Source organism: Carlito syrichta, unplaced genomic scaffold (assembly GCF_000164805.1).
Source record: "Carlito syrichta isolate Samal-C Ts95f unplaced genomic scaffold, Tarsius_syrichta-2.0.1 Scaffold145258, whole genome shotgun sequence".
In the NCBI taxonomy this organism is placed as follows: domain Eukaryota; kingdom Metazoa; phylum Chordata; class Mammalia; order Primates; family Tarsiidae; genus Carlito; species Carlito syrichta.
The window spans coordinates 25,121-41,418 of record NW_007089354.1 but is presented as its reverse complement, the minus strand read 5'-3'; the positions used below and the strand labels follow the sequence as shown (position 1 = coordinate 41,418).

Sequence of the window (16,298 nt, the reverse complement as noted above, 5' to 3'; positions counted from 1 at the left end):
GTCGGCAGCCGGCTGTTTTCCGGCCCGCTTCGGGCTCCGGGACGTGGTGGGGCAGGCGGCAGCCTGGCCTCCGCCGTCGGGACTCCCGTACCGGGCGGCTCGGTGGCCATGCCGTAAGCGTCCCTGCTGCCCCCGGCCTGCCTCCGGGAAACTGAGGCAAGGAAGACTGGAAGACTGGGAACAGAGGACCAGAGCGGGGACTGAAGCTAGCCCTGTTTTTGCTGGAGTTGCAGGGAGAAGGGGGTCTTAGTTTATGTGATTGTAGTCTTACGTTTTGCTGTTGTTAGAATTACAGCAGTGTTTCTGAGATATTCCAGCATAGTGTTCCGTCTACTAAATTCTACTTTGAGGTTCATTAATAGCTGTTGAAAGTGTCACAGAAATATCAGCACGAGAAGCGCTGACTGGATATTACAAAATCATTTGCTGTTTTAGATACTTGCTGAGTTACTGTGTGTGTGAGTTTTTAAAAACTACCTTTATTAATTGTATGTGCAAAGAATTGAGTCTAGGAAGATCTTAGAGTAGTGTTGTTATTACAGCGTTGAACTAAAATTCACCCTAGCCAGATGTTAGATAGCGATATGATTGCTAGACCTCTACTACATGTAAAAAACTATTGAGCTGTGGTGTGCTATATAGCATTCTAATAATGTCAGTTGTCTCTTTAACACTACTGAAGTAACAGAGCAGTTATACTTTTTTTGTTTGTTTACAGCAACAGTTTCAAAGTGCTCTATTTTGGGCAGATAAAGTAGCTTCACTCTCTCATGGTAAGTGGTGGCTGCTATTTTTTTCTGATTAATCTTTAAAAATCTTACTGATGGCCCAGCATGGTGGCTTATGCCTATAGTTCCAGCCGTTTGGGAGGCCAAGGCAAGAGTATTGCTTGAGCTGAAGAGCTGAAGACCAGCCTAGCCTGCCTAGCATGACCTTGTGTCTACAAAAAATTTTTTTTAAAAAATTAGTTAACTGGATGTGTTGGTACCTGCCTGTAGTCCCAGCTGCTTGGGAGGCTGAGGTGGGAGGATCACTTGAACCCAAGAGTTTGAGGCTACAGTGAGCCACGATTGTGCCACTGCACTCCAGCCTGGGCAACAGAGTGAGACCCCGACTCAAAAAAAAAAAATCTTACTATTTCACCTTGTGCCTCTGAGCATTTATGTAATTTTCTTCTTCTAGAGGAACCCCAGGACATATATTGGTTGGCGCAATGTCTTTACCTGACGGCACAATATCATAGAGCAGCCCACGCACTTCGGTCACGAAAACTGGACAAAGTAAGTAATTGAGCTTTAAAGATCTTCAGAGCTGTAGGAAAAAAAACTATTAGATTAGTATTTTAGGTATGTATTCCATTTATGTAAAAATTACTTAAAATGATTCAATTTTTCTCTTCAATGTGGAAAGAAAATATCTTAAACCTAATTCCAGTCACCTTGTTTTCCCCTACCCCCATCTAGTCACTAAGTTCTGAACAATCTGTTTTCTAAATAGCTCCAGAATCATGGATGCTCCTTTTCCTTGGTCACTGGTACATGTCAGGTCTTTAATTTCTCTTCTGTTACAGCCTCTTGTCTCTTTTCTCCAGTAAGTTTTTCCTTTCCCACCTTTCTCTGTTCAGTTCATCTCGTGAAATAGTTCTAACACAGATCTCATTGTCTCACCCATAAAGTCATTCGGGATTTCCCATTACCTGCAGGATAGAATCAGATGCCTCAGTAGCTACCGGAAGCCCTCCATGCTGCCTCTCACCCACCGCCAGCAGCACGTGGAGCAGGTGTTCCATTCGCGTTGTGCTTTCAGCTCCTTGGATCTGCAGTGGCTGCTCACACTCAGTGCCTCCAGTGCTGCCCAGCACTCCCTTGCCTGGCCAACTCCTCCCCGCTGCGTGTGTTTCCTTCTTCGGCTGACTGATGCTTCCTACACCCTTTTGTTGTGCTTTCCCCATTGCGCTGTATTTACGTCTCCCCTGCTATAACCTCCTGAGGCAGGTCCTTACTCCTTTTAGAGTCCTTTGTGCCTAGTAAACAGTAGGTTCATGATGATTATGGCTTAAAAAGACAGTTTTGTTGTTGTTGTTTTACTGCAAGAGAAAAAGAAATGAAAGTAGCCCTCCCCATTTCATACTTACAGTTTTTTAAAGTGAAGAAACATATTATTTGACCACTTCCTAATTAAATTAATTTCTTTCCTAGATGTATGAAGCATGTCGTTATCTTGCAGCTAGATGCCATGTAAGTATATTCTCTTTTTTTTTAAATGAAAGTTTGATCATGTGAATATTATGTATAATATATATGAGAATTTCAGTGATGGATGTGATAGGCTAATAAAGTATCTCATGAGGAAATGTACTTTATTGTTTGCTGTAATTACCGATTCTTCGTTTACTTAAAAGCTGACACGCATGAACAAAATTCTACTTTAGACATTTTAAAGTTAAGTAATGGATATATTTATTGCCCTTTAAAAATCCGGGATAGCCGGGCTCGGTGGCTCAGCCTGTAATCCCGCGCCTTTGGGAGGCTGAGGTGAGTGGATTACCTGAGCCCGCAGGTTCGAGACCTGCCTGGGCAACTTGGTGAGACCTCATCTCTACAATAAATCAAAAAATCAGCCGGACGTGGTAGCGCATGCCTGTAATTCCAGCTACTTGGAAGGCTGAGGCGGAAGGATCACCGGAGCCCAGCAGACGAAGTTGCGGTGGCTGGGAGCGGCCACTGCACTCCAGTCTGGGCGACAGAGTGAGACTCCAACTCAAAAAAAAAAAAAAAAAAATCCATGGTATTATGTTTATGTATGTAGTGTTCGAAGTCATGGGTGATGGATAGTACTTCTGTTTCCTACATAGTATGCTGCAAAAGAGCACCAACAGGCACTTGATATTCTTGATATGGAGGAACCAATCAACAAAAGATTATTTGAAAAATACTCGAAGGATGAAAGTGGTTTGAAGGATTCCTCCAGTGACTGGGAGATGTCACAATCCTCAGTAAGTAATAGTCTTACCATGTTTCAATAACAGTAGTAAGAATTGTCCACGTTACATATAAAAAACAAGTTATCTTCTTTTACTGAAGTATTATGTATTAAAACAGTTACAGTTGTCAACTTAATTTGCCTGCCAAAAGCCAAAAGACACTTTGAGCCGTCATTTGAAAGCTGTAACTTTATTGTCAGATGCTTACATTTGAAATAGGCTGACTTGATCTTCCTCATATTTTAGTGCCTTAAACCACACCCCACCGGCAGAATAATTTTTCTCCTTCTTATTCAACAGCTTTCTGAATCTATTCCAAAAAACTTTTTATTAGCTTAGATTGTTTTTATTTCCATTTGTATACTCATATCTCCCTGACATTGAAAATTTCTTGCACCTTTGGGAGGCTGAGGTGAGTGGACTGCCTGAGCCCGCAGGTTCGAGACCCGCCTGGGCAACATGGCGAGACCTCATCTCTACAATAAATCAAAAATCAGCCGGGCATGGTAGTGTGTGCCTGTAATTCCGGCTAGTTGGTAGGCTGAGGCGGAAGGATCGCCAGAGCCCAGCGGTCGAGGCTGCAGTGGCCAGAAGCGGCCACTGCATGGCAGTCTGGGCAACGGAGTGAAACTCCAACTCAAAAAAAAAAAAAAAAAGAAAATTTCTTGCTGGCAGAAATTGCATGATAACTTAATAAATGACATCCAAAGTCAGATCACTAATCTGGAGTTCATTAATCTTTTTTTTTAAAAAGTTATTGAGGTATAATTCACATATCCAACTTGCCCATTTAAAGTGTGCAGTTTGATGGTTTTTAGTATAGTCACAGAGCCATGCAAAGTTCACTGTAGTCAATTTTAGGGAATTTTTATTATTCAGGAAGAATCCCTATACCCCTTATCTAATCCACCAATTTCCCCATCTTCTCATCCAGTTATTTTTTATAACATATTTATGAGGGAACTTGGTTACTCTGCATTTCATCGTAAAAAGTTGGGAATATCACACATTCTAGGAGTTTTTCTTCCTTTTTTTGACTATTCATTTATTAATTTATGTGCCAGAAACACATTAAGTTTTCTCCTAGAAATGCATTTATGAGGGTGTTTGGTTTTGTCATTATTATTTTGGGACCTTTTGCCAATTTATCTAAGAAACGCATGATTTATTTGTAATGCATTATTATTTATGAAAAAGTTTTTGACAATGATATTGCCTAGGTCAAAGACTCTCATAATGTCCTTTTTAAAAAGATTTTAACTTATGAATCTCCTTCATATCGTTAAGGATTTGAGCTGCCCATCTCTGGGTCATCTTTAACCTCAGTTATGTGTTTTTTGAGGTTCTTGAGTCTGGGATGTGAGTCAGATTTCCACGTTCTCTTGTTAGTGGTAGTAGTGAGGCTTTTGAGGGCCTTACAATGTGCTAACACAATAGAGATAGTAGTATCTCTAATCCTCCCAGAGTTCTGGAGATTGTTTTCTCCTTTTTATAAATGAGGAAAGGAAGCTAAGGGGGTCAGGAGAGGTTAAATCACTTGTCCAAGGTTACAAGTAAGTGACAGAGCCGGAATTTGAACTTAGGTCTGTCTGGCTCTGGCAGGCCATGCTCCTGACCTCTTTGAGCACTGTGCTGCATTGCTGCCAGATTCTAAAGCTCACTGTGATCCTTTCACGGGGTCTCCATATCAATCTGTCCCATCTTAAAGTTTGATTTCACACACACACACACACACACACACACACACACACACACTGCTTTCTGTCTTTGAATCATTGCACTATTTGGGATAAAACAAGTAATGAACCTAGTAGCTGTGGCATGTACATTAGTTATAAAGATGTGTTGGAACATAGTGGATAGAACCCATGGAAGATGGACTGAAGAAGTTCTGCAATGCTTTTGTGTTTTTGTTAATTTATACCTTGACAGTTATGGTTAATTAAATCCTTTTAGATGTAATAAAAACTTCTCAGCATTCTAATATATGATTTTATTTTTTTGAGTTGGAGTCACTCTTATCCAGGCTGGAGTGCAGTGGCACACTCATGGCCACCCCAGTGTTAACCTGCTGGGCTCCAGCAATCCTTCCACCTCAGCCTTCCAAGTAGCTGGAACTACAGGTGTGTACTACCACGCCCGACTAATTTTTTTTTTTTTAACTGTAGAGACAAGGTCTCGCCAAGTTGCTTGCCCGGGCTGGCCTTGAACCCACGGGCTCAGGCAACCCACTCACCTCGGCCTCCCAAAGAGCTGGGATTACAGGCTGAACCACTGAGCCTGGCCCTAATATATGATTTTTATTGAAAGTTAAGTCTAAAAGTATTGATTTAGGGCCAAGTGCGGTGGTTCAAGCCTGTAATCCCAGCACTTTGAGAGGCTGAGGTAAGAGGATTGCTGGAGCCCATGAGTTTGAGACCAGCCTGGGCAACTTGCTGAGACCCCGTCTCTATAATAAATCAAAAATTAGCCGGGCATGGTAGCGCACGCCTGTGGTTCCAGCTACTTGGAAGGCTGAGGTGAAAAGATCACCAGAGCCCAGTAGGTTGAGGCTGCGGTGGTGGGAGTATGCCACTGCACTCCAGCCTGGGTGACGGAGTGAGACTCTGACTCAAAAAAAAAAAAAAAGTATTGACTTAGTGTGTGCCTCATCATTTTTCCCTCAGATAAAGAGCTCTATTTGTCTCCTACGAGGGAAAATCTATGACGCCCTGGATAACCGAACCCTGGCTACCTATAGCTACAAAGAAGCATTGAAACTGGATGTCTACTGTTTCGAAGCATTTGATCTTTTAACATCACACCACATGTTGACAGCACAAGAAGGTTTGGAAACCCAGGTGTTTTTATGTTTAGCAATGTTAATATTGTTTGGATTTTTTAATCTGAAATCTGTAGACTCAAGAACAGACTATGTACAGGTTTAAATAGACCTGTTAGCTTTCTTAATATACTCACATATAAAGCACTACAAGATGCAATATTGGGCAGTGCCTTTTGCTACCTAAATTTTCAGAGATTGAGACAGTATAGATTTTATTATTTGCTTCAGGGATTTTCAACCCAGCTGTACTTTAAATCCCTGAGGAGCTTTAAAAACATCTAGGTTTAGTTACCAACTCCAGAGCAGTTCAGTCAGAATCTCCAGGGTGAGGCCCTGTCATCAGATTATTTAAGGCTCCCAGGAGATAACTGAAATGCCACGAGACCTGAGAACCACTGTCCAACTGTGTTGGAATGATGTGAGGCACGTAAACAAGAGAAACAGAAAGTGGGATGGTTGAGTTAATGGAATTCTGACATTTTAGCCTGGTGCAGTGGTTCTCTATCAGGGTGATTTTGCCTCCCAGGGGATATTTGGCAATGTCTGGAGACACTTATTTGTCACAACTTGGGGTTGTGGAGGGACGTTGGAAGGTTGCTGCTTGTGTCTAGCAGATAGGAGCCAGAGGTCCCGCTAAACACCCTGCAGTACACAGGCTCACCCACGGCAGAGTGTCAGCAGTGCTGAGGCTAGTGGTTCTCAGTTTGGCTAATGATAGGAACCACCTGGAGGCCTCCTCATCGTAGTCCTGCAAGAGTCGCTCTGCCCTCATCTCATCTCTTGGGTCTGTAAACCATGTGTCAACTTTCTCTCGTACATTTTGGTCTTTTTATTTTATCTCTCAAGTTTGATTTACTTTAGACCAATAGCTATGGTAGAATATTTTTAGTTGCAGACTTTCCCCCTTACAAATGCTAAGAGGATATTCTTTTTTTTCTCTTAAAAGAAAAAGAACTTCTTGAGTCGCTACCTCTTGGCAAGCTTGGTACTGAAGAACAGGAATTGCTGCGTTTTCTATTTGAGAACAAATTAAAAAAAGTAAGTGAAAACACAAAGTTAGCATTTGATGTAAATATCTTATTTCATCCCTTTGTTCTTTTATTGGTTACAGTTTTAAAAATAAAAATTGTACTAATTAGCACATTTGCAAGAATAGAGTTAGATTATTTAAAATATGTATGATTCCTAAAACATTTCTAAGAATGTCTGTTTTCTGCCTAAGGACTCCTTAAACTAAAAGATTGAATTGTCAATAAATGGAATGGTGTTGCATGAAAATGAAGGTTTTTTTTTTTCTTGTGTTTCCTTAACTTCTACTTTGAGACGTTCCCACTGTGGAGTTCTGTGATAAAATTGAGAAGATAAATTTATTGAGAAAGTATGATACAATTTGAAGTTTAAAACGTTTTCAGAGGGTCACATATATCTGTGTGTAAATGTTTTAACTGCTTGAGCCAAACATAAATTGAGTCTGTCTTTTAATTTTTTACTGCTCATTGAGTTTATGTTTGAATTTCTCTGTGTTTCAGTATAATAAGCCTAGTGAAACTGTCATCCCTGAGTCTGTAGATGGCTTGCAAGAGAATCTGGATGTGGTAGTGTCTTTAGCTGAGAGACATTATTATAACTGTGATTTCAAAATGTGCTACAAGCTTACTTCTGTGTAAGTATATCCATCCATTTTTGTGTAGGAACATGGAGTTTGGTCCATCTTGCCTAAGTAATTCATGGGCATGCTTTCTGAATTATCTTGAATTAGATGATAATTACCATTGGCAGATTACTGAAGTTACCTTTACCATCTGCAGATTATTGAACAGAGTGCTGTCTTAAAAGAGCAACTTATAGACACAGGTTTATGTGTATTTGTTGATGTATTACATTAGCTTGGAGAGAAATGCGTGTTGCAGTTCCCAGTCTTGATAATTGTAAGTTTGAAGATAACCATTTTGGCACATAGGTTTGTAAAATTTGTTCTTTCTTAAAAAACTAATACAATCCTGTGGATACTGGGTACTTAATCTGCCACGCTCAGTGACTAAGCCTTATTCCCCACACACCAGTTTTCCAGTGTACTTACTTTAAATTTCTCCTTTAGCCAAATTACATATACTGATTTTTTGTGTTTCTTTTGGGTTGTTTAAAATCATTGAAATCACAAAAGTTTTAACTGACAAATACTTGTAATCTATTTAATATTTCACATTGTTTTGGGTACTTTGAATAATTGGATATAATGTGTGCTACTTTAAAGTAAATACATGGTACAATGTTAATTGCTTCCACATAAACCAGAATTTTTCGTGTTTTTATAACTTAATCATTGCCTTAATTGAACCAACCTGAAAATGATGGAATGAAGCAAGTAAAAAAGTATTATAACCCACAGTAGCATACTTGATGCCGTAAATACTATGTTTAACACAGCTTATTGTAATGAGTGCTCTCACGTGCTGTTTTGAGGGTAGTCATGTGTTGCTTTAACTTTCAGAGTAATGGAGAAAGATCCTTTCCATGCAAGTTGTTTACCTGTCCATATAGGGACACTTGTGGAGCTGAATAAAGCAAATGGTAAGTTTTTAAAAATAATTATCATAATTCTTAGACAAAAATTTTTCTGTAGCTTTTGAAATTTTGTCTCATAAATCCTGGATATTTGAGATTGCAGGTAACAACAGAATTATGTTCTACTATAAAAATAACAGCTAGGGAGGAAATGTCTGCCAAAGTGGCAAGCAGTCTATTCTGTTTTCCCAACAGGGCAGTTTATTTCTTTATCCTTGATTCTTGCTTCCTTTTTTAAATGTAATATATGCTTCGAAGTATATTACCTTGAAAGTGTTGGGTATCGGTTCTGCCTCTTTTCTCTTTTTGTGTGAATTCCATAAGAAAACTGATGTGAGAGTCAATAACTTTAGAAATTGTAAGGGAGCAGATTTTTTGCTCATATTTTCCATATTTAAAAAATTAGTTGTGTTGGGAGCTATATTTGTCCTTAAATCTTTAAAAACTGAATAGTGAGCTCTGTCAGGAAGAAAATAAGCTCCAGACACTCAACTCCAAATCCCAGCTGCTCAGAGGGTGGTCTGTGGAACAGGTAGCATCGCACCTTGTAGAAGCATGTTCGAAGTGCAGAGTGTCTAGCTGTCCCAGTCTGCGGAACCCAAGACTGCATGTGGGAAGTGTGATGGAGTGCTGGACTTACACGTTTCTCATGAGGAAATAATCTCACTGTTTGGATAAACTTGAAAGTTTAATCAACCAAATATGGACTAGTATGGTCCATAACAAACTTGAATGTGAGAGGTGTCTGTTTCTAAGATAAATTAGGTGTTTTGCAGTAGCCTTTGCACCACTGGCAAGTGCTTTGTAAGGGGGCGTCTGTTCCCACCTTGTCCATCAGATGTCCTTTGTGCACTCTGCAGTCCCCGCGCAAGCACTCAGGGCCTGCTTTGGGTCTGACACTGGCTGCATCTGCCTGGTAGTCTTTCTGTACTTCAGTAAGGTAGTGCATTTTGTATGTAGCAGGAAAATAGTATGAAATCATTGCTGTGAGAACAGAATTTTTGTGATTTTGAAAAGTTGTAACTAAGTTGTATCTTAAATTGCGTTTGATATGATAATTGTGTTCTTTTTCTCCTTTTTCCGTAACGTAGAACTTTTCTATCTTTCTCATAAACTGGTGGATTTATATCCTACTAATCCTGTAAGTAATCTTTTTTCTTTTTTTTCTTACCTAAACTTTAAGAAAATACTTAAGTAGTATTTAAGTTCAGACAAATAATGTTTTATTTTAAAGTGTTGGAGCGGAATCTCCAAGTGCTTCAGAAACTTAGAAAGCAGCATTGATTTTCTCAGTCCATGAAGATGGTTTTAATTATACTGAAACAATAACTTAAAAGTCTCTTATTTTTTTCTGATTATAGGAATTATACATGCTTAATAGCGTAAAAAAACATAAAATACTGACTATGTTAGTCATATGGCTGCCTTTCATAAGAAATGCTGGTGATTGCTGATAGCACCTCATATTGCACATATAAGACAACCTATTGAATTGTGCACTGATTCCAAACTGTCATGGGTCAGAATGCCGAACTAGGAGTGAAAAATGGAATCAGGAACTGTCTTTAAAGACAAAATCAGGAATCAAGATCTAAGTCTCAGACAAGAATCTGCACCCGAGCCCAGTGTGGTGAAGCCAGCACAGGAGAAACCAGCTAAATGAGAGTCAGAACTGCGTCAGAGAGCAAGGAAGAGCCAGGGTCAGGCCAGGGAAGATGAGCATTGCCAGAGAGTCAGGAGGCACAGGCTGGGAGTGGTTGACGCAGGAAGTTCTCAGGAGTCCTGTCTTCTTAGAAGCCTCCTTGAGAAAGAGCCATTGAGTTCTGTTCTCTTTAATCTTGGATCTTGGTGGATAGACTGTCTCAGAGAAATTTCTAACTTGCACTAGAAGATGTGTTATAGGAGCATCTCGTCTACCCTCTGTCTAGCCTAATTCGTTAGAGATACCAATTCAAGGTGAAGTATCTTCAGTAATGGCAAGTTTTGAACTTTTTAGGTGTCTTGGTTTGCAGTGGGATGTTACTATCTCATGGTTGGCCACAAAAATGAACACGCCAGAAGGTATCTCAGGTAGGAACTTGCTTTCTTCCTCCCTCTCTAACCAACCTACCGGAGGTGCTTTCTGGCTTTCACACTACAGTGTGAGTCTTTGACAAGCAGTGGTACCTTCTCAGACATCCAGTCCCGCAGAGATTGGGCAGCCCCCCAAAAGCAGTGTGAAAGCAATGAATGTTTTTTCATCAGATTTACTGAGGGCCAGACACCATGTTGGATGTCTTAGATACGTGCTCACGTCCTAATAACTTGCAAGATAAGTTTATATTGGAAAGACAAGTAAACTGAGTCCTCAGTTGTATCGGTTAACCTTGCTCTTTATAAGATGCTGTGAGGAGAGATTAAGAAAAACATCAGGGCTCAGGCCTGAGGCCGCATGGATAGGGCGAGTTGCACCTGCCGAGGCTGGAAGAGCTGGGGATGGAAAACAGGCATGCAGGAGATTAGAAGCCAGGGAGCTGGGGATGGAAAACAGGCATGCAGGAGATTAGAAGCCAGGGAGCTGGGGATGGAAAACAGGCATGCAGGAGATTAGAAGCCAGGGAGCGTGAGTGTGACTGCCTCCGGGTGAACACCTGTGACTTGAGTGTCTTGGGGCCCAGAGAGCCAGGGATCTCCACCAAAGGGCTACCCCCCAGCACTCAGGCTAGAGAGTGGCCGGGGAGGCCAAGGGTAGGGATTCCTCAGAATGGTAGAAGGAGCTCAGTCCCGCCTTGCCCAAGATGTATTGCAGGGGAATGTGGGCATTTGAACCATACTGAGAAGCATCAGAAGGTGCAGCTGGAAAAAAGAAGATTCCAGTTTGGGTTTAGAACCCTCCACGTGACAGCAAATGTAAATCCATGGGGTGAGTTTGGGCACCCACCTGATCCCACCTGTTCATATAACAGCCCAGTGTTCTCTGCCGGGGGAATGTTTGTCCTCTCATTCAGGTAATCCCATTGTCCTCTCTGCGAGAGCCAGGAGAATCCGCATCACTTCAAAAGAGCCTCAAAATCGTTACGACTCATTGCAGTCTTCTTTCAAATGTGTCTTGCTTGAGAGGGAGATCAGTTGCATTATTTAAAAGTTTAGAAAGTTATGTATCAAACTTCCTATGGGGCTTTGGAACCCATGGCTTATGGAATTGTATCCAGATATAATCCCACTGTAACTTTTTTTTATAGTTTTGTGGATGTTTCCAGGGCTGCTTACATATTCTTTTTAATTAAAAGACTTATTTATATTGGAAAAAAAAGAAAAAAATCAGTGATGCAGACTCTGTTCTAAAGGAGCTTATATATTTTTAATTTTGTTTATAAATGAGAATAAATATGAAACAATGGAGAATAGCATAGTTTGAAAGGTTCTCTTTTTCATTTACATAGATACTATTAACCTTTTACTTTTAGGACTTCTTTTGTTAATAGTTTTAGTGAATAGTTAAATAGTTAATAGTGAAATGATGCAAAACTTGACATAAAATTGGGGTCACTAAATGTGGCTGTGAAATAATTCTTGGCAGAGTAAACTGGTTCATAGAAGGGTTTGCTGTAGTTTCATGCAGCCCAACCCAATCAAGCTATTTAGCCAATATTGTTCAAGTACAGGAATATAAAAATAATATAATTCCTGTCATTTCTGTATGCATATTTTACAAAATGAAAAATGGTCTTTAGGGGAAAGAGAATAAAATTTGGAGTTGGACTGGAATTCTAATCCAAGTTCTGTGCTTATCAATTCAAATTATTTGTGAAAGCTAATTTTTCCTGCTCTCTTCTCTAGAAATGGAGATGCTATTATGCTTCTATCCAATAATTGTTAGAAAAATTGGTAAGATGACATGAAAGGGCCATGTACTAGGAAGAAAATAGATCTTTCTGGTTAGTTGTATGTTCAGCATTTGAGAAAAACTTGTGCGTAGGATGATGATAATATTCTAGAAGTTCTTTTGAACTATGCTTCTTTGATTTAACATGCAATTGAGTGATGGGCTCTACATGAAACGGAATATTTGAATGAAAGAAAATTTGGAAAATAAAGTGCTAGGAAGTAGGGTATCACCCTTTATGTTTCTATATTGTGTGTTATGTTTTCTTTACTCTAAGTTCTATTCAGAATGCAGTGGATCCACCTACAGTATCTAAAAAGTTGGGGACCTTACTCCTGAAATTTCTTAAAAATTTGGCCAGTACTCTCATTGTTTTAGTTCAATTGAATTAACATAAACGTTACATCGTTTTATGTGTTGACAACTCATTTATTTACTAAACGAATGTTAATGTCTTTGAGGTCATCTGCTTATATAAAATAAATAATTTAAGAATAAGTATTAACCAGACACTGTTGCTCATGCCTGATCCCAGCAACTCAGGCAGCTGAAGTGGGAGGATTGCTTGAGCCTAGGAGTTTGAAGCTGCAGGGAGCTATGATTGTGCAACTGCACTCCAAACTGGGCAGCAGAGCTAGACTCCCATCTCCAAAAATAAGTAAATAAATAAAAATAAGACAAGAATAAGCATTAAATTACTTGAATGAACTCTTGTTTTAGCAAAGCTACAACACTTGAGAAGACCTATGGGCCTGCATGGATAGCCTACGGCCATTCGTTTGCGGTGGAAAGTGAGCATGACCAAGCGATGGCTGCTTACTTCACAGCAGCACAGCTGATGAAAGGGTATGACTGACTAAACTCCATGAAAATTTGTTTTTGCTAACAGAAATAAGTGAAGTTTCTGTTATTAATATTGCAGCCACTTGGTTGCTAAACTAAACACGAACATTTTACTTGCTTCTTATCTAGTAACTTGAGATTGCAGAATAGCTGGAAATGGGAGGGGAAAGAAGCCGGTATAGTGAATTTGCCTAGCAGTTTATCTCAACCAGTGCAAGAAGGAACTAGGAAATCAATTAGGCCCAGGGAAAAGATTAGTATGGAAGCTCTTATTCACATGCTCATGCAGGAATGAAAATATTCATGAGCAAAATTATTATTATATATTACCAAGAGGTACTTGATGTGACTTAGTGTTTGTGCAGGACTAAATTTGCCAAAATTTTAGGTTCATATTAATATTAAATGTGTTGGTACTAAGAGTATGTTACTTTGAGGAATAGAGAATTGCTGTTATTCCCGTTGACTCTTTTTTGGTCTCACTGTTGATTATACATTGCAGGGTTTTTGGGTCTGGGCTACTTCCATTGACCAATGGCTCCATCCCTGTGTGGCAGGGTAGTGGGGGTACAGTGGTCCAAAGAGCTGATCTGGAGTCATACTGCCAGGATTCAGCTCCTGGCTCTTCCACTCAGAGCCTTGTGATCTTGGGCAAGTTACTTAACCTCTTGAAAAACGGGAATGATAGCAAACTTACTCGTTGGCTTATTGGGAGGAGTGATTGAGATAATACCAGTTAAAGACTTTGAAGAGGGTCTTATACTAGAAAGTGTCTTATACACTCAATAAAAGCGTCGATACCTTTGTTTGTTTACTCGTATTCAGTGGTGGGATCATATGTTTATCTGCATTGAATTTCATCTTGTTAAGTTTTGTCTACCTTTTAAAACTGTTAGACTCTTTGACACTTGGTTCTGGATCCAAATTATTTTACAACTCCAACTTTTTTAGTCATATTAAATTTGGTAAGTATGCCTTTTTTATCTAGCTAATCTAATTCATGCAAATATCATGAAGGACATGGCTCCCCAACTGTATTGGTCAGTAGGGCTGCCATAACCAAATACCACAGACTGGGAGGCTTAAAGTACAGAAATATATTTTCTCATAGTTCTGGAGACTGGGAAGTCCGAGATCAAGTTGCTGACTGATTCCTTTCTTGGTTCGGGCTCTCTTTCTGACTTGCTGATGGCTGCCTTCTTGCTTTTTCCTCACATAGCAGAGAGAGTGTGCTGATGTCTCTTCTCATAAGAGCACTAGCCCTGTGGGATAAGAGTCTTGCTCTTAGGACCTCATTTACTTTGTTGACTCCTTACAGGCCGGGTCTCCACATAAAGGCCCAGTGGGGCTTAGGGCTTTAGTGTGTGTGTGGGTTTTGGAGGGGACACAAACACCGAGTCCATAGCACTAATGTGTTACTAGAACTAACCCTTCAGGTGACAGCTGTTCCACCAGTTATTGATCCACCTAAATGGTTCTTGTACTAAGTCCCAGTGTCTCTCTGCTGTCTGCCATTATGGGTGAGACCTTTTCTAGTTCTTTTCTGAAGTTCAGCTCCAGTACTCTGCATATTTCCCTAATCTATCAATTTGGTAATACGTTAGAAAAACTCTAATGAGTTGTTTCTTATGAATACATCCATAGGGTCTGGTAATTTTTGTCCAATATTCTGGATGCCCACAAACAGAATAGTTATGAGTTAGTGCCTAGCTAAGAATCAAAATCAGTGATAATTAGTGGCACAATATTTTTAGTATTTCCCAATCTGGCAAACTTTATAGCATTAAATTCTCACATTTAGCTTATCAAGATAAGGATTCTTTTTCTCTCAACTTTACTTCCCCATCAGAACAGCTTTGCATTCTCTTTACTTGCTTGTTTTTGGGTAAATGTTTGAAATTGAACAAATATTCTAAGTTTCCTTTGTGATTTCTTCCTTGAGTCATTAGTTTTTAAGAATATGTTGATATTTAATTTCCATGTATTTGTGAATTTCCCAAATTTTCTTCTGTTATTGATTTCCATTGTAGTTGCAGAATATACTTAAGTTACTTCAGTCCTTTAAAATTTATTGAGACTGGTTTTATCAGTAAACATATGGTCTATTCTGCAACTTAACCCAGATGAAGTTGAAAAGTCTGCTCTTGTTTGGTGGAGTGTTCCATAGGTATCTGTTAGGCTTTTTTTTTTTTTTTAACTTTTAACTTTAAAGATGTGGAGTACAATTTAGGGTTAGGTATACAAATGTTCATTATGCAGGTACCTTTGTTGATAAGGTGTGCCTCCCCCTCCCCCAGCAGATTCCCACTACTGCCAATCATTTTCTTACAGTATTACAATAATTGTTCAAGGTCCACTTATGAATGAGAACATGTGATACTCAGTTCTTTTTTTCTGTGTTAGATTGCTCAGTATTATAGACTCTAAGTTCATCCAAGTGCCTGTGAAATTCATGATTTTGTCCTTTATGGCTGGGTAATATTCCATCACGTATATGTAGCACACTTTTTTTTATCCAGTCCTCTATCTGTTGATTGCTTGTATGTCTTCTTTTGAGAAGTGTCTATTCATATCTTTCGCCCACTTTGTAATGGGGTTGGTTGTTTTTTTTCTTTTTGGCATGTTTGAGTTCCTTGTAGATCCTAGATGTCAGGCCTTTGTCAGACATACAGTTGGCAAATATTTTTTCCCAATCTGTGTGCTCTCTCTCCACTCCCTTGATAATTTCTTTGGCTTTGCAGAAGCTTGTCAGTTTGATGAGTTCCCATTTGTCTATCTTACCTCTTATGGCCTGGGCACTTGGAGTCTTTTTGATCAGGAATTGGTTGCCAGTTCCAATTTCCATAGGGGTGTCTCCTGCATTTTCTAAAGTTCTTATAGTTTGAGGTTTTGCATTTAGGTCTCTGATCCATTTAGAGTTTATTTTTGTGTATGGTGATAGGTAGGGGTCTTGTTTTAATCTTCTGCATGTGGTCAGCCAGTTTTTCCAGCACCATTTGCTGAATAGGTTCTCTTCTCCCCAATGGTTGGTGGTGGAGGCTTTGTCAAAGATGAGTTGGTTGAGAAACTGAGGTTTTACTTCTAGAATCTCTATCCTGTTCCATTGGTCTGTATGCCTGTTTGTGTACCAGTACCAGGTTGTTTTGATTATTGTAGCTTTATAATAAATTTTAAAGTATGGGAGTGTGATACCTTCTGCTTTGGTTTTTTTGTTTGTT

At 39.6% G+C, this 16,298-nt stretch overlaps 1 protein-coding gene across 4 annotated transcripts in view; it reads left to right on the top strand.

Annotated features, from left to right (window-relative positions):
- The first annotated feature begins 715 nt into the window (after positions 1-715).
- Positions 716-16,298, top strand: part of CDC16 (cell division cycle 16) — a 34,719-nt gene continuing 19,136 nt past the window's right edge. For all 4 annotated transcript variants that reach the window (XR_002481488.1, XM_021708735.1, XM_008050371.2 and 1 more), the window contains exons 1-11: positions 716-773; positions 1,183-1,280; positions 2,199-2,237; positions 2,855-2,995; positions 5,650-5,809; positions 6,754-6,845; positions 7,337-7,470; positions 8,299-8,378; positions 9,464-9,513; positions 10,369-10,442; positions 12,958-13,083. Coding sequence is in view for 3 of the 4 variants with exons in the window: in XM_021708735.1 (XP_021564410.1) it covers positions 2,199-2,237; positions 2,855-2,995; positions 5,650-5,809; positions 6,754-6,845; positions 7,337-7,470; positions 8,299-8,378; positions 9,464-9,513; positions 10,369-10,442; positions 12,958-13,083 (896 nt within the window). In the remaining variant the exon portion in view is untranslated. The remainder of the gene's footprint in view (positions 774-1,182; positions 1,281-2,198; positions 2,238-2,854; positions 2,996-5,649; positions 5,810-6,753; positions 6,846-7,336; positions 7,471-8,298; positions 8,379-9,463; positions 9,514-10,368; positions 10,443-12,957; positions 13,084-16,298) is intronic.